This window comes from Apis mellifera, linkage group LG2 (genome assembly GCF_003254395.2).
Source record: "Apis mellifera strain DH4 linkage group LG2, Amel_HAv3.1, whole genome shotgun sequence".
Classification (NCBI taxonomy): domain Eukaryota; kingdom Metazoa; phylum Arthropoda; class Insecta; order Hymenoptera; family Apidae; genus Apis; species Apis mellifera.
The window spans coordinates 4,772,371-4,791,914 of record NC_037639.1 but is presented as its reverse complement, the minus strand read 5'-3'; the positions used below and the strand labels follow the sequence as shown (position 1 = coordinate 4,791,914).

The following is a 19,544-nucleotide window of genomic DNA, read 5'->3' as shown; positions in this document are numbered from 1 at the left end:
TGATATATTGCACGCTTCACCGGCCAACGTTTGTGCGCGATTTTTGTTTTCAGTTTGGACTCGAGGGGGGGAGGGGTTGGGTGAAAGATTGGCGGGAATGAAGAGAAGAATGGCCCTCCTACCGGCAACGAAACAGTCGTTTCTCGATTCGATCCGCGACTACTCGTGCACCGGAGCTAATTATGAAAGAGATGGACCACTTTTTTCCTTCTTTTAAGTCGGATTACGCGTGTAATTAATGGAGAGGAAAACCTTTTTCCTATATGACGTGATATATCGAGGGAGTTCATATCAACGACGTTTAAATTTTGAAAGAATTATAACAGTTTTCTCGAAAGAAAATATTTAAGAGATTGGCTCAAATGATCTTGCACAATTTTCGTGTAATTAAAATGATTTAACTTATCGTTTGATTTATTCCATTTTTTAAGAATAGTTGAAAATTGTTCAATTCTAATCACATTTAATTCATATAGTCGAAGAAAATGATCGTGAAATGGTTTTCTCAACTATTTCCACGAATTATTTGAACGTATCATCCCCATCTCTCTTTCCTCGGCAAACATTTTGAAACGAAGGGACAAATATTCAATTGGAAGTGGCCACGAATTGAAACGCATAAATCGGGGAGGGAAACAGCTCGCGAGGAGTAGGCTCGCGGAGTAATTCTGCGCCGGACTTAATGAGTTTAAATATTTAAATTGCACGGACGTGGCGGCCGAAGCCGGGTAAAGAAGTTCCTCGATGATTTACTCTCGCCCGCGCGCCTGGTACATTTATCAGTACACCCTTGGATCCTTTTCGAGGTGTACTCTCAGGCTTCGCGCAGTTGGCTACCTTCACTTTTTAATCGGCTCGTTCGGTCGTGCATCACCCTGACCTACACTAATAGCGACATGGATATAAATAGCCCGAGACAATGAGGTACCGTATCCTGGATATGTTCTGGTTGAATTGCAGTAATGGTGTGCCTCCTTTCCACGTGTTGGTAAAATGGATTCCGTGAAGGGTGTATTGTGTCGCGGGCAACGTAGGCGTTTCGATCTGAAACGGGGTTAAGGGAATTTTATTCGAAAGTTTCGGTAAATGTATTATATATATACATCATTGGAAACGTTTATTAGTTTTAAAGTATAAAATCGATCCATAGATCTATGGCAAGAGAAATTATTAATTGATCGAAACTTTGTATTTATTACAAATAGAATAATATCGGATTGAAATGTCAAAATTTCGAGAATGTGTAGGAGATAAAATAGATGATAAAATAAGAAAGGAAATCCACTTGCTTTTGCTCCATTTCGAAAAAGAAAAAAAAGAAAAAGATAAATAATTTTCGTCTGGTCATTTATTTGCATCGAGCTTGTTCTAATTAAAACTCGAAGGTATAAAAATTACTTATATCATTATAGATTTTCTTGGCCTAAAGTAAAGATGCGTGCCAACAGGTATCTCGAATATAATCGAAGGTATTTCAAGTGGTAGCCGCTCGTATAATATTTGCGCGTACATACACGTGCGTTGCCGAGCGCACGTCGGATAGAGGCAGGCAATCGTATTCGAGATGTTACGTCGGAACTATGAGCTAACGGTACAGACGGGTAGCCGGGCTGTGGTGGATACCGAGCTGTTTACGATTTTTCAGACGCCATCAGGAAACGTGCACGGCGACTCGAGGTGTTGAAAATAAATTTGTGACCGTCCGGTTGATCAGCACACAATGCTGTTCAAACTCGATAAAATCATCTTTTAATTCGATGCAATTCGCCTTTTGTTTTGTAAGAGGGAGATAAGACGTAAGACGCGTGTAAGAACGTTTTTAAGACGCGCGTCAAATCGAGAGTAAAACAAGGATTATTACCCCGCGGGACAACAATCGTTCCTTTTAACGATAAAAAATAAAAATTTTATTCTCGAATTATGGGCGTTGAAGCTGTTAAGCTCTTTTCAGCGGATTACTCGACAGTTTCTAAACGATCTCTCGGGGAATGATTTTCCACCATGTGAATTAAGAATGAAAATTATTCTTAGATAGGTCATTCGGTGCTCACTTTTAGAAGACTTATTTCCACGTATTCTCATGCTAAATATCTACATTATAAGAAATTTGTTTTAAGAGCTTTATTGCCCGCTTCGCTATACACAGGCTGTGCATTGTACCATAATCGTATCTTTGCATCTTTACATTACCTTCCAAGCAATTACAGTAGAACTCCATTTATATGGCCCCATAGGGAGACAAACGTCCATTTGTTCGCGCAAGTATCCGGTTGTACTTGTAATTATAGTTTATACCATGCGTTTTACATTATTTTTAGATCATTAGAATTAAGTTACATTATTATCCACGGACTCGTCATCCTTCCTTATTAAAAAAGGTTAAACGATTACACGTTAATTAATCCTAGTATCGTATATCATTCGATTAGTATTCGCAAATATCATCTTCTGCGAATTCTATTTCTAAATAAAATTCTTTGGAGGATTAAATCTAATAAGAAGCAAAATTTCATTTTCTTTTTTTCAATTTCTTCCTCTCTTTCTCTCTTCAAATTGTTTCGCTCGATTTATTCACGATATACACTCGTATGCTGATTCCATTTCGTTGATTTTTCTTCTCCGTTACAAGACAAACGAGCTTGTCCCAAGATTCTTCCTTACACGCGGTGTGCACGTGTTCAAATTTCGATAGTTGATGTTCTCGATGTTTCACAGTTCGTGTTGTTTAGTCGTTTTAGCGACCGACTCGGGTCGGCAACATTTGGAACCAGGAAATTAAAGTGCGAGGGCCCTAAGGATTTTACATCCGTGTCGCCACGGTGTTTGTTGCTTAAAACTTGTTATGTAAATAATGGCCATAGCGTGGCAATTATGCGCGGGAAAGGGGCGTGCATAAATTAACTCGATACGCTTAAAACGAGCGGGCGTCGATGAAGCGGACCGTTTCGGGATTTGTTGTGCACCGTAGAAATTTGCATTGTAGATAATTTATCGTGCTTAGCACGAGCGCACGCTCGTATCTTAATGGGATGGAAGCAGTTCTCCACCAACCTCGTCGACTTTTCGCGCGTTCCTCTTCTGCTTGGATTTTTCACTTTTGCAATTTTCCTCAAATTCGTCCAATCAATTGTTGTTTTTCTTATAACTTTCTTATAATTTCTCGCAATCTTTATATGCATTTTTAATCGAACAGGGTGAAAGATTGTTACTTTATTCGATTCGAGTGACAAGAATCTGACAAGAATATTGAGAAATTCAAAATTCATGGAAAATGTATGATACTTCAACCGTGATTCCTCTAAATTTGTACATCAATAACGAGACGACAATTTGAACTTTTCGTTTTCTGATTGTTTCTCAGAATATTCTAATTTTCTCTTCGTGGGATGGAAAATCTGCTCGAAACTCTTGGTCCCTTTCTTTGAAAAAGAGAAGAAAAAAATAGCAAGGTCTGGAAAAATTCGATCAAACGTGAAATCGATTAAAACGCAACTCTTCTGGCGACTGTCAATCTTTCTCGCTTGCCTGGATGTCATAAATCACGAAATCAATTGCACCAAACCCGATCGTTCCGCTCTTATACACGCGTCTTCCCCGACGACAGCCAGGACAGAGATGTAGATAATTCCACCTTCGTTCCTTCGTGTCCTCCTTTCTCCATTCCACACCACCTCGATCCTTCTCGTTTCTTTCGTTTTGTTCCCGTTGGTTGGCGGAGCAAGCCGACTCTATTAGTCGCACAAAACGTGCCCCGCTCAAACATCTCGTGGAGATAGATATCCGTCTGATTAACGATCGGATCGGGCCCAATATCCTCCTGCCGACTGATTAACGAGCAACTTTTCTTTTCGACCAGTCGCACGAATCGTTGGACTGTGTCGCTTTCGCGATTCGTTAGCGTTTCATTATTCTATTGCCACGGTGGACGCGTAATCCCCTTAGGTTCAAAGGAATTAGTTAATTCGCCCATTTATTCGCTCATTGTACGGGACAATTTTAATTGGTTTCGTTCAACCTCTATTGAACTCTCGTTCGAAGAAGTCGAAGAACGATTTTTTTTTTCACGTTTCATCTATTCGAAGCGAACTCGTTCGCTTGATTGTAGGTCAACTATAGTTTGTTTCATTTATTAATTTTCTTTTTCTAGAGGAATATTTAAGAAATATTATAGGAATTTTTAATAGCAGTAAGTTGATTTATGATAGAGGTAAAAAAGTGATTTATTTACTGAAAGTATGATAGTTAAAGATTAATTAATTATCTTGAACACGAGTATTCCTATTTATCATTTTAAAAATTCAATTGTTAACGCATCGAGAGAGAATATGTTATTCTCAAATGTGAAGAGAAAAAATTAATAATAAAAATTCTTTGCGCGCGTAAGGGTTAAACGTGCCACAGTTTTTTTCAAGAATAGAATAGATCGTGTTCGCCTGTTCATCGCTATGTACATATACAAGCGACAGTTTTGATCGGATTACATTGTCGTCCTCATCTTTCAGGATGACCAAAACCGATGAGCGGATGAACGAGTAAAAGCCAGGAAGGAATCACAAGGGAAACGAGGGGTCTGCCGAAGGAAGAGATGGTGGTGGAGTGGCTCTGTCCTGGACTTAGGCCGGCCGGAAGCCGTAGGCCCCGTCTTCTTCACTGCAAAGTGATACTTCTTGACGAGCACGAACTGTTGCAAGATGTTTTGGTGAGTCTCGATGTATAATATTCTTCGCTACTTTAATTTTTTTACACCAGAGATTTGAAAAGAAATTATATATCGGTGAAATTTGAAAAAAATTTTGTAGTTTTCTCAATGTGCGTACTTATATTATATATCGTTTATTTTTTTAAATATTTGATAATTAGTTTGATATGGATATTTGGAATTCTTCGTTCAATATTTCTATTACATTAATCATACAAGCATGAATTTATTTAGGGAAAATAGTTCGTCTAATCATATTATTTAAGATTTGAAAGCATAAATAATCGTAATTATAAAGTATAATACTTTAGAGAATCAAAATAAGTTTGATCGTGGTCGATATATACATTAAAATTATTCTACGAATTTAATCTATCTGAACACATGCTCTATTGTTTCGCACGTGTCGTCGAGTTTATCCTTACGTGAAATTGATTTCGCCTTTTTATTCACGACCTAGTAACAACGGGCAAAAATTTCGTACACCCACGCTTTAGGCCTTTTCTGGCAATAGAAATCAAGGATATAAAAGGTGGGCAGGCGATGTGGGCGAACTTGTGTCGCGAACTTGTGTTCCTTCTTCGTGCATATTCCTTTTAACAATAATTTTATGCGCGGTAAAAATGTCTTCGAACCGAGATCAAATCTTTTGATCCTTTGCAATTATATTCAGGTACAGGAATAAATTTTTTTTTAAAGGAAATTTAAATTAGATTTACAAAATATATTTAACAAAGTAATCAAAGTAATCAATATGATTATTATATATTTTTTAAATAATAGAAAGTTTTGAAAGAAGATAAAAATTGACAAGAATCAATCACTATATTATAGCAATTCATAGTATTTCTTGAAACATAAAATAAAATTAGGTTGTTAATGATCGAATCCAAAAATAAATAATATGTACATAAATTAAAACTAAATTCTTTGTTAGATCATTATATCAATAAGAAAATTTAAAAACTATCAGTTTCATCATTTAATTTCACTTCGAGCTATGATCTTCAACAAAAAAAATCCATGTAAAATATTTCACGTTGACGAATAATCTCAATATCACGCATATAAATATTGCATACAAATTAATTACACGCGATAAATTTGAAAAATGAGGAAGTATTACAATTGCCGCGTAAGCGTTTCCTGTTCCTCTTTCTTTCACTTTTTATAAGGCTAGATATAGATGGATATTCCATTTCGCAAAAAATGGTAAATGATTTTCACGAGGGTTCGCATCAATTTTGCCCAAGCATTTAAGACCTCCATTACCAAAAGTGGGCGATACTCGATATTTTAGAATGATTATCGGTTCATGGGGCAATTTCGCGCAGACGCGTCACGTAATGAGCATCCTATTAATTGCTTTTGCCCGTAGATATCGCGTTCCGTGTCTTCGTAATTGTCTACCTCTCGCGGATATTCTCCTTCGATACGATTTATACGGGGATAAAATATCTTACGCTTTCATCGATGAAATTGATACTTGTTCATTTTCGAGTTGGATCCCTTATATCTGTCGAAGAGGCGATATACGATTTTCGTAATTAATTTTTGTAACATTTTTATTAAACGTAAAAAATTAAATTTCTTATTTGTTAGCACGCGTTTATTAATTTATCGCGTTGAAATTGTGAGAAGAGAATTATAGGTTAATATTTTAAGATAGTTGTGCGTGAAAGTGGCGATGATGAATAAGAAATGTGGTAATTTTTCTTCGACGCGTGTCTCTCTCTCTCTCTCTCTCTCTCTCGATTGATTTAATTCAATCGATGAATTTTATATATTTTCATCGTGGAATGCATCTTAACAAGTCACTGTACGAGAAGATATAGCGAGTAATAAGACGTTTTATTGCTTACTTTAATTGAATAGTCGGTGAAAAGAAGCGTGATATTGGTCAGCATAAATTTCTGTGCTGTTAATTTCCCGTTGCAACTATTTTCCGTTTCTCTAATACCTCGTTCAATCGTAGAAAAGGTTAATAATATTCGATCAATTAGATGGATATTCGATCGTTTAATTATACGTTAATTGCGTAAAAATATCCTCTCGTTTTATAAATAAATGCAATGATTTCATACTTTAAAAAATTCTATTTTTTTCAATAGGAGTTTATTAATCTCGAATCGGCCGTTACGAAGATAGAAAGGTAAATTTTACCCCGACACTTAACTCGAAACGTAAAAACGATTAATGATATCTGAATATTGTGCGCGGTGCATCGATAATTATCGATATGCTCATCACGTACGCTCATTAAGGGGAGCGAAACGACTCGCGCTTCTTTTGATGGAGCAGGCCGATTTAATAAATGTCTCAATTCCGAAAAGAATTTCGCCAAGTATCTTCCTTTATATAAATCGCATTATTTGTCTCTCTCGACGATTGCAACATCCAATTTAAAGACAGATAATTAAATTACATCCGCTGCAGAAAGAAACAAAAAAAAGTATCGATTCACTCGCTTCGTTTCTCTCGATGTTAGGAAAATTTTTGAAGGGAGAGATATTCGATTTTTGAAAAAAGGGCAAGCTTTTAAGATTCATCATCTATCACGCGTAGGATGATAGGTCGTGGAAAGAAGAAATCGGCCGGCTAGTTCCATATTTCATCGTCGTGGCGATTGCACGCGCGAAGCACGCCCTCGCCGCGACTAATTCCTCGCACAAATCATCGGCCGAAATTTAACGCCACGACGACGACGACGACGACGGCCTACTCTACAACACGGCTGCGGGCAAGAAGGCGAGTTTGCACGCATGTTTGTTGCACACGTTTCACTGTCCTTAAGCTTCGTCACGCTAAAAACCTCTCGAGCACGCCACGATTTTGTCTTCGTGCGTGGCGCACGTGCACGTCGCGGTAAATGTCGCGTTTTCAACGGGCGTTGAGAATCGTCGGCAGATTGTGCGCATTCGATACGCTTTCTTTCCCCAATTTTTTTCCATCGAATCGAGAATAACCAGGTTTCAAGGTGGCTTAAGACAATCGGGCATTGTATCGATCGAATCGCGCGAACTTCCAAACGTTTGTCCAAATCCATTATTACATACGTTTGTTATTTGATATATTGACTTATAAGATCAATTATACTTTTTTTCATCAAAGAATTTCATTTCTTCTTCGCGAGAAAGATGCAAATTTTGGAGAACCATGCTCGGATGATATAAATTTGAAAGAGTCTTGAAATACCACCGTGGTTCAAAATACGCGTGTCTTAAATCATTCCAATTCTCTTTACTGTTCATTTTGCCGATGATCTCGAGCAACGCAGCCAACCGAGCGAGACACATCGACCACCATCGATTATACGTAGAGAAAATGTGAAATTACCGATCGTAATTGGCCAACTCGGTGGGCATTAATGGAAGGCCGTGGTGGAGGCAGTTAGGATCAGTTGTTGTTGGCCGCTTGTGCAGACGTCAGATCGTTGGAGAGCGAAGGTCTGGACAGCCCGGAGGCGCTCTCTCTCTCTCTCTCTCTCCCTCTCCTCGATTTTATTCAGTGGCAAATTAACGGCCGTTTGGCGCGTGGGAGAGCGAAATCCTCGCGGATAAACTGGCCGACGAAGGTTTATGATTTAATGATGTACCGTGATGCGGCCTTAATTGCCATCAAGATTGCACCGATGGATGCCGATTATTGACGGTTTCGCGTCCATTGATGTCTGTATCCCCCGGTATGCGCGCAACCACGAAACTACCGCGCGGGGCGGTTTAAGATGTTTTTCATTTACTTTGAAACCGGGGTTAAATATTCATGGTTAATCTCGCGGAACGGCCGCCTCTCTTTGCCTCGGCTTTGTTATTCAAATTGGCGGCCGAGGGTTTGGCCTCGGTTATGCACGCTTCCGAACCTTGATTTTCGCGATTGGTCAAAGATGGTACTACGTCGTCGATTGAAGGAGTTTTGCGTACGTTCGATCTACGAGTCGAGTGGGTTTTAATTTGCCAAGCTGCGGGGTGGAGTTATTTTCGATAATTTTACGAATCTTGTTCTACGGGGTATAGGTAAGGGAAGTAGTTTTATAGCTGTGGTATATGTCCAAGTACTTCAAGTCAGCTTAGATTTATCGTTATTGCCTTTTCTCGCAACGAGATTAATTTTCGTATATATACGAATGATTTTCTTTAACAACTAATGTTTATTCGAAATATTCAGGTTTAATTGTCACATTATCGTAGTCTCTTTGCGAGGATTGTTAACTTTTTAAAATTTTCGATATCGATCCACGTTCCATCACGCAACGCACCACAAAGGTTTGGTTCAACAATAAGCAATAACTTGGAAGAGATATTGCCTCTTGCGAAATTCATTCCTACGCCCCCAATATCTAGAGCAGATATATATATATGCCGGCCCGATTTACATTCAAAAGGACACCCTTTCGCCCGTCTTTCTCCCGGTGAAACATCGCCGGTGGTTCCCCGCATATTTTCGACGTTGGTATCACGCGATGTTAGGGCTGCCAACTTACGCGGTATTGGACCGCCGCACCTCTTTCGTGACGATCCCATAATCCTCGAATCGAGGTTTTCATCTTCGGATTCCGTCATTAGACGCACGCGAAACGACGGGCCCTTTTTCATCATGACAATTTAAAACCATCCATTACTTCGCTACTGATTGACACACCTACTATAAGGCTCGACTCACAATAGCCCCGATCGATGGGGGCTGGAAGTGAGGTTAGATTGTCGGGCGTAATTTTCGCTTTTCAAAGCGATTCGAAAATTGATTCGAAAGGGGGGAAATTATTGTGCTCGAGTATGTGATGTTTTTCCGTAATTGATATCGGGAATTTGAGATTTAATTTCATCCTCGCGTGACGTGGAACGACAAGTTTTCCTCGTAATTCGTTTCCTCTTATCTCGAATATGCAAATTTTATTCCAACGGTCTTGTCCGATTCGCCGCAAGTGATCCTGTAAACGAACGTTTCTGCGTTTTCTTTACTTTGGATTCGTTTCGTGGATAATATATTCTCTTTTTTAAATACAATTTTTTATAATTCGATAATTTGTATCGCTCGATAAACAAATTGAATACAGATACTGGGATATGATTTTTATTCGATTCACTGTGTAAATTATTCGTATTGGTATCATTGTATTTTTTCTTTCGTTTTTACGTGATATGTTTACAACATCGTAAATTAGAAAAGGATGTCTTTCGAATCGTGGAAATTTTACGTTTTCAATCGATCGAAATCAAAAATGCGTTTTAGAATCGTTTAGAAATTTACATGGAGACGAATCTATCGATTAAAAATTTTATTTTCTTTCGTTTATACAAGTGTTACAGTTCTTTCAACTCGACGCAAAGGTAATTCCACTTTTGCTATCTTCTTTCTAAATCTCTTCGAGTTATCATTTCCCCGGAGTAATGCACTTCCACATCCAGATTATAAATCCATTGAATATTGCCATAAAACCAGAATTCCATACTCGCTTAATTCAACGTTTAAATATAACGTTTATAAATATTCTCATACATTAGTAGTTTATCTGATTTTTGAAATCTCACTTCTGCATTTAGTGCCATTATTTCTGCTTCGAGGCACGTTAAAGATACCCCTAAAAATATACACTGTATAATCAATCCCTACCAGTTTTCTTTTTTATCGTTTCATTTTTTTTAATACGACGTACAGTCAATCACGCAAGTATTTGTATTCCATATTACAAAGAAATTCTTCAATCAAAAATTTTGTTACTCCATTAACGAAAAACACTTTGAGCATTCCTTACATCTTTTTATCATTTCATTTTCGAAAATATTCTTATCTGCACGATCCAATATACATTCAAAATTTCGTGAAGAAATTCTTTTGAAAAATTCAATCCAATATAGAACACACAAAAAAAAAGAGGAAAACTTCTGCGACTGACTATATCTGAAACTGGTTAAATGTGAATCGACCTTAAATCGCGCATCGTTCGTGATATGTAAAACATGACGTAGCTCGCGGCACAGCTATACGGCCGGGGTCATTAAGTCCAAGACACTTGGCGCACGTAACTGCCCTATTATTCATCCTAGGCAAGCGCTGTCTATCAGCCTCCTCGCCTCTCAGTTTGCCCAGGCTTACGTTCATAGCTTGTAAATTATCCTCGCGTTCGCGACTCTTTAATTAGACGTGTTCAAAAATGGGATGCAGTATCGAAAGTATATTAGGCATATAGGATCGGACAAGGGTCGAAAGACAAGGTTCGAACAATTTGTAATGATAGACGGGTTTGGAACGGGTTTAGATTTATCTACCGCCTCGCCATAGTTCAATGGATTTGTGACGATTTATCGTTGGACAAATAGGGTATCGTTAATATCGAGCGTGTATAAATTGAGAGTGTCAGAATTTGATGTCTTTCGAATATGGGAGGTTTCTATCGATTTCTTATTTGTCTTTCGTCCATGACGGATATTCGATGGAATATGGAGGGGGGATGTATTGTTGCTCGTGACGACGACGTTGGTGCAGGATTTTTATTTTAGCTTTACGTAAATTTATTCATCGATTATTTATCGTCAACGTTAAGTTGAAATTATTCAAAGCTGTATAGTAGGCTATTTCAATTATGAAATGTAAATATAATGTATGAGGGTAGTTCCTCTTCTAGTTTCTTTGAATTGTGAGTTTCGTGATATTCAAATAGCTCGATCCTCCATTAGATAAAGAAAATTAATAGCGTGGAATGATTAGCGATATTATCTTCGAGTCGAATGGCAAGAATATCGTTTCGATATCTAATGATGATAACACAGTGTCGTAATTTATTAGGGAAATTTAAATAGATTGATCCGTTTCGACAAATATTCGCTCGGCGGAATGAATATCACAGGAAATTTCAATTACTAATTTAGATTTCGAGTCACAATCTCGAAAGTAGTATCGGAGAACAAGTGACACTGTTTATAAAATATGAAGAGGAATTTGTCATCATCGGTGCGAACTAATTGCCCGACCAAACGAAATGTTATCAAATTGATATTCTTAGCGATTGAACACGTGTGCTGCACGCATTCTTCAAAAGCGAGTCTATATCTCGATTATCTTTTAGCAATACTGGTCGAATATTTTACACGTTAATGAGAAACACGTGTTGCATCATTCTGTGTTATAATAATATATTATTTATCAGTCAGGAAATTAAAAAGAATTTATACGAGAAGAAGAACAAATTGTTCGTTCAGAAAAAAGTTATATTTTAACCGGAAATTGTACATTAGAATAATCCTGTGAATATTATAATGATATAGGAGAAAAAAAATATAATTACCCGTTTATTCACTCTGAAGATTGATTTCTTCGTTCGTGATTATGAGAAAGAGATATATAAAATTCAAAAGTAATTAAGCTCTCTACCAGTGAATATAAAAGTTCGTTTTGTGAAAAATATAAAAGAAGATGGCCTCTTTGATAACGTAGAATTATTTTCGAAGATAAAATTATGGAATGATCTTTTTAAAGTTATTTTATATATGTATATTATTTAATAATAAGAATTTGTTCTTCTATATTCGTATAAATTTATCTTAATTATAAGACAGATCTATTTTTCGCTAAAAAGATCAATGAATTTTATCGCGAGAATTTTATCCGCAATGGACATCATCTTCACGCAAGTTTTCAACTTTCTCTCACTTCTTGGAATTTTGTTGGATGTTATCCAACATCCGAATGGACATCAGACACGCAACGCGAATGACACTGCTACGTTAAAAATTAATCTCTTCGAGTGTATCCGGTATCGAGTGTGAACCAGTTTGCCAGCCAGTTTTGAAAACATAAAAATTTCACTTTTGACTTTCTTTTCTAAATTGCGAATAGTTGGAAGAGTAGATGCTTTCCTAATTAGAGCGCTACACGCATAACGGTATTTAATTATTCGTATCTTATCTATTAAAATTTAAAAAAGATTTTTATAAATTCCTATAATTTTTTAGCAATATATAGAAATTGATAAAAATCAAAATCACTTTTCCTTTTTTGTAAACGCTCTCGTCTCGTCATCGAAATATCTTCACATCCAGTTAAATATCCATCATTTTGCATATTTTTTTATTCACGTTCTAGTTTGATAAAATTTTAATAAAATTTCCACGTCATACCCGAGGTATCAATACATTGACGCCATGACACATCAATTGTTTTGTCGCGTATAAAAATGAAATATTATCAGCGTCTGCAGCCGATACAAATATCCCGTAAAGAAACACACATTTTTCACTCGATCCTTTCGAAATTTCATCATCAATCACCCCGACAATCGTTCCAAACGAGAAAACGAATATTTTTCGCGTCTAATTGAAGATATTCATCGGGGGGAAAAGAGAGAAAAGTATGAATACCGGCGATTAGCCTGTGGAATATCCGCGTACGAATATCAGGACTCCCGTTAAACGCCTCGAGTTCGCTGCGTATCAGAATCGAAGGAATTTGACGCGAAATAGCCGTTCTCGTCCAAGGAACCGTGACCAGCAAGTCGCGCAAGTAGCAGCGGGCTGCATTAAATCCGGCCGAAGATCGATATTCATCGTGTCGGCCAGGTGAGGATTCCACTGGCCCCGTATAAAGGATCTGCGGCTCTCGTGGAACGCCTCTAATTAATTCCAATTACCAGCGATTCGAGTTGCGCGTCTACTATCTATTACGGATCGTCCCTTTTCCCTACGTGTATAACGTGGCTGCTTTAAGTCTTTTGCCGGCGTGATCCACGACGCGAGCGTCGACGCACGCAACCACGATTATTCGTAGGATCCGGTCGACTGGAAAGTCGAGGAGAAGTCGTCGCGATTAACCCTTTCGTATTTTACTACGTACTTGTGCAGAGAGTCGTCGATGAATCGGAGATGGAAGAAATTTATTAATAATTCGGGTAAAATACTGCGAAGGATATGTTAGAAATTAGAATGTGTACGGTTATCAGTAGTATCAGACGAGCTTGCGTCGGACATCTAATTCTATTCGTGTCTCTAATGTCTGTAAAGAAGCAAGCGAAAGTTGTGCTTCTTACTATCAGAAGTGAGTAAAATTCTTTGGACTCTTAGAGTATTTAGAATTATAGATTATCGAGCAATTTTATTTCAGAATTTTCATTAATCGTGAAATTAATCTCGAAGAATGCACGAATCAACGTTTCGATCGATTTAATACTTAGGAGTATAAAAATGATTTATTTATAATAAATAAAATCAAGCTTGTATCGGATATCTAACTCTATTCGTGTCTCTAATGTCTGTAGAAATTTTCGTCTCTAATGTTTGTAGAAATCAGAATTTTCATTAATCATGGGGTTAAAGTTAATCTCGAAGAACGCACGGATCAACGTGTTTTGATCGATTTAATTTATTTATAATAAATAAAGGGATTCGTGAAAAAGAAATTCAAAGCACTTCCCGTCAGCTATAACAGTGTTTTATTTTTCAATTGATTCAGTTATCGGGAACAAGATGCAGAACCTTCAACTCTAGTAATAGAATACATAGTTGGTTGCGGTCGTATGCAACTAAATGGTGCATTATCACGCAGGAATGTCGTATTTATCGGCGGACGTTCAGTTTCATTGAACTCGAACGCGGATTCAAACCGGGAATCGGAAAGAAAAAGAGGAGGAGAGAAAAGAGGAGGAGATGGGGAAGGTGGTCTGGCGGATATTTAAAATGTTGCGTAATGCGGAGTAACCGGATGAGAGAAGACGTCTCGTTGCTCTGTTTTCTGCACGAGAGAACGTTTCAACCACGGCCCCGATGATAGTTATCGCGGGCATAAATGATCATCTTCGAGTGGGAAAAATTGTAATGGTATTTCGGTGATAAGAAGAAATTTGTGATCGTGGGAATCGCGAATTGGCGAGTTGAAATTTATTGTGGGAAGAAAACGATGCAATAAGAAAGTTTCATCGACGCTCGTTATAATTTTCTATCGTATCTCGTCTCTTGAAATAAGATATTGTGAAGTGAATATCCAAGTCGTACGATCGCGAAAAAAATCTTTTCACTTTCGCCTTCTCTGAACGTCTAAATAACGTTGAACTAATCCCTCGCTACTTTTAAGCAGCCCCATTATACCGCGAGGATCCCAGGGCCCGTCATCTTTGCCGCGTTATAATTTAAACGGGTTAACAATATTTCGTTTCACAGAAGAAGAGGAGCGGGGTTTCGTTCAATGGCCAGCCCCCCTCCGTGACCGGGGGCTACGTCGGTGGTGGGTTATGGCGGTGCACGAACAAGGGGCGTATGTATCGTAGGGGGTACGCCGGCCACCTTATTCTTCTCGGCTGCTCTGTTATTAGGCGATACACCAAAATTGGCGGGCCACTTCCCCACAGGGCAACCCCGCAACTCCTCCATCCACCCTGCACACTAATTCACGCGGCTTTTAACTTGGCCTTCCCCCTTCTTCTCTCCACTCCACTCCTTGTCTCGCTCGCCAACGATCTCGAACGACCGGCCACGGATTCCAGCGGATGGACACGTGTGCGCGTTCGTGTAAGCTCGCAACCGGGCGAGCACGGTCGACCGCCAAACATTAAGAACGAGGAAATTATTGCCTAGAGAGAGGGTATCGCCGTCTACGGAGGCCCGTACCGATTAACAGCGACCGTGAAAAGTTTTGGAATGCTCTCTCTCTCTCTCTCTCTCTCTCGCTGAACAGGAGAGATCTCTGGAATGCCTCCCCTCGGGCTGTTGGAATGAAACGTTCCCTCGGCCGATCCTCGATTCGGAAAGGGTAATCTTGTCTCTCTTGGCCGGTGAATTTTTCAGGGATAAAGTCCTCGACCAGACACGAAACTTCTCCTCGAGAAGCGTGTGTTTCTTCCCCCCTTCCCCTTTTGTCTTTGTGTTTCTCGTTTTCTTTTTTTCGTCTCTACGGATCGAGAACGTTTCGAGAAACGTTCACCTCTAATTACGGGGATATATATACGAGGATGGAATTTCGAATCGGTTAAAAATATTTATAATTCGCTTCCTGTTTCTCGATACGTGTACGTATGAGAGTACGTTCGAATTGTTGGCTATTGGAACGTCGAGCAGAGTAATATTGTAATTAATATGACATACAAAGTTATATATTTAATCGATTTAATTTAATTTTAATGACATCTTAGCTATTATTTTTTGCGAATTAATATTTCAGTAATTTTCTGATGGATTACGTTTATGTCATGATCAATGCTTGATCAAAGATGTATTTTTCAATTAATATCTCGAATATTTACACGATTATAAAATATTTCCTTATTTTTACAAGAAATGTGGATTGAAAAGAAAACATACATTTTTGGATTGATTAAGTTAGAACGTGTTTGAGATTAAAAAAAAAAGAAAGAAAGAAAGAAGCGAATAAATGATACTTATTGCCAGATATCAGGCGAACACGTTTTATATATTCGCAGGCTATAATTTATGCCATTCGAAGTAGCTTCACTCCCGGGTGGGAAATACGACTAATTTAAACGTTACATGGGATAAATACGTTATATTATGCGTTACATCGAGTTTCATGAATATTTCATTACTCGTGTGTATCTCTGCATTGGCCGACTACCCCAAGCGTGAAGTATACGTACGAGTGAACACCTATTGTATTTTTTTTTTTTTTACCGTTTTATAGGATTTTTATCATATTATTCCCACATTCGTTTCTGCTTGATCATCATAGTTGTTAGTGAAATCTAAAGAGTGATAATTAATACGAAATACATAATTTATACGTATGTATCCTTTCGAAGGAAAACGATAAGGGTTGATGAGATTATCATCGTAACGTAATATCCTTTAAGAAGAATAATTTGATCGTGTTTCAAGTTTTTTTTTAATTCTTTAATTTTTATGCACATTATATTACACTTTTGATTTTCAATTTAATCTGTTTTAATCTGTTAGAATTATTTACAAAATATTATTTTAGCAATCTTATCGAGATTTTTACTCACTTTATTTCCTGTACTTGTTTAATTCGGGATAAAATCAAATTAAATTTTTATCGGTTAATCTTCTCTCCTTCTTCGGTTTTTTTCATACGAAATATTCCTTCGATCTTAAATACTTTTTCAAACGCACATAAATATCCTCTATCATTATTTATTTTTTCAAAATTATTATTTTATTTCATCAATCTTTAATCTTTTTAATCCATAATCGTGGAGAAAATATTCTTTCTTCTAACTTGAAATAATTCTTGACACATCTTTTAAACAAGCACAGACGTTATTTACAGAATTCCAGCGTTTCCCTTAATTACGAATTCGCACAAATTAACTTCATTTTCGGCAAACAACAATAAACCGAGCAAACAATTCGTAGTTCGAGCTTTGTTTAAAGCAAGTTTCCCTTTTCGTAAATCGACATGTTTGGAACTTTCCCGTCAGAATCTTCTTACTTTTCACATATACAACTTGCTCGAGTAACTCCTTAATTGTTGCACGTGCAAACTCGCGTGTGGCGAACGTTTTTCCCCTTTAACCGGGAATTATGGAAACTGGCGAGCGGAAGTGGATCGAGGAGCTCTCCTGTTTTATTGTTTGCCTCGACTCGTTAAATTTTCCCAAACGAATCTCTCACGATCGAAGAAAATAAGAAAATAAGATTCAATTTTCAAGTTTACCGATTTCTCACAATATTCTACCGTTCCTTGCATTTCACATTAATACAAATTCTTCGTTAAAAACCTTTATTATCAAAATTTTACCTATTTCTCCGTTAAAAATATTCCTTCTCCGTTACATCAAAATCGGATCTCCAATTTTCCCTCATTTCATTAAAACGAATGGAATTATGATACTTTTACAAATTCTCCCTAATTGAAATCTTCTATTTCACCGATGAAACGAAGCTTTTCATCGAGAACTAGTTATTACGAAATTAGAAAAGAAATTATTAAACCAGAGCGTTGCTACATTCAATAATTATCGTTTTCTTCGAGTTCACCGTCCTCCATCCGGTGACGGCTATAGAGAAAATTCGGCCGAGATGCTCGGCTCGACTTTGGATCGGGTGGGAGGAGGATGGACATAATTTAATCAACCCCGATTCGAGGGTTCAATTCGACTGTGTTAATCCGCTCCGTCGGGCGAAAGTCATGGAGGAAACGCGTTTCAGCAGAAAACGGAAGTTGGAAGCGAGTGTAGCATCGATAGCTCACGGATGACGATGGTGTGGTGCACGAGGGGGTAAGTTTATACAGAGGGTGCACGACGAAGCGCGAATTAGGGACAATGGGAACGTCGTTCCTCGAATCGCGACGAGCGTGCTTTCTCTGCCCAACTTTCCAACCGATTTTCGTCCATCCTTTTCCGTTTCCGGTTGACGTCTGGAGCGACGATCCCAATAAAAGTTTCTCTCCACGGTGAAATTGAAACCAGTCTGATTATACCCTCCCTCCTTTGCAAATCGTTCGTTCTCCTTCTCCTCCTCCTCCTCTCCTTTTTCAACCTCAAACCTCCTCGCCATTATCCTCGTTTCTCTTTCACTATAAATGTTAGATATATATATATTAAATTCATGATGAATTTGTTCTGGAGGAAGGGGATTGACGATAAAAAATTCGCTCATTCTTGGACTATTACATTATACTTGCCGGACGAATTTTAAGTTGAATTAGATCGAAAGGAATACTCCTTTGGGAGAAATCGATTTTTTTTTTATTTTCGAAGAATTCAATAGAATCATCTCATGATGGATTTTAGGGAAATATCTATAGGGATATAAATTAGAGAGAAGAGGATGATTCGTTGGGATGGAAAAAGCAAGGCTCGTTCAGTAGCTCGATCAAAAAGTTTGATTGATGTTTCCTCGTTGATCGATGAACACCAGTACCAGGATGATTTATTAACACACGTTTCTCCTCTATCTCTTCGACCATTTTAACGAGTTCCATTTCATTTTTATCCTCCCTTCGAATTGCAAAATCTTAAAACGGCCACGTTTTGCAAATTGTTGTATCCAACATGATTCTCCAACATTAAATACATCATTAAAATCCAATCTTTCTTACTTACACGAACACTCGTACACCGTGACCAATCTCCTGCCTTGTCTATGATAGGCAACACGTAGCAACAAGTGGAACAAGTAAATCCCACATGGATAAACCGTGAATCATCGCTTCCTGAAATCGATCGTTTCACCACTCGTCATTCAAGTCGCTAGCCACCGTGACATCTGTCCGTAAGAAAGGAAACGGGGGTCCCCTGCCAATCGGGATTCCGTCGTACCGTATTTCGCAATCAATTTACGAGCTTATGTGCCCGAGTGTGCTCGAGCTTGCTCACGGTGAGAGGTAAGGTAGTACGAACGCGATGGAACTCGCAGTATGCCGTTGGAACACACCAACCTACTGTCCAACCCGATGAAAAACGCCACTCGCGTATCCTGCCTCTGTCTTCATCCAGCTTAAACAGCCGTGAACGCGGTGTGTATTAATAGAGTTCCACAGTTGAGGGACCGGTTGGCGAAACTCTTCTTTCCTCTCCGACCCTCGTTCCGATTATATCCGATTTCAATTATCCAGATATACGTGACATCTGTGAAACGATGGATTCTCTAGGTTTTTGAAAATTCACTTTCGACGCACTTTTTTTTGAAAATTGAACGAAGCAAATATCGAAGAATTGTTGAATCGTAGATAAAGGATTCTATGTTTCTATCGAGAAAGCTTTTCAGGCTCGAGAATCGAATTCCATCGCGGATGAAAAAAAAAAGATGGCAAGAAGCGAGTATGGAGAGGGAAAGAGAAAAGGGACGACGTCGCGGATTATTAGAGGTGGAACGAGTGGAGAGTCGTCGGGTTGGTAACCACGATACTTATAGATACTATTTCTCGCCATCGATATACCAGT

General features: G+C 38.2%; 1 protein-coding gene across 7 annotated transcripts in view; it reads left to right on the top strand.

The window, feature by feature from the left end:
* The window catches only part of LOC411452 (band 4.1-like protein 4A), a 63,600-nt gene that overhangs the window by 5,638 nt on the left and 38,418 nt on the right, over positions 1–19,544 (top strand). For all 7 annotated transcript variants that reach the window (XM_006559079.3, XM_006559078.3, XM_006559077.3 and 4 more), the window contains one exon: positions 4,503–4,699. In XM_006559079.3, the coding sequence (XP_006559142.1) occupies positions 4,586–4,699 (114 nt within the window). In that variant the 5' untranslated portion in view covers positions 4,503–4,585. The remainder of the gene's footprint in view (positions 1–4,502; positions 4,700–19,544) is intronic.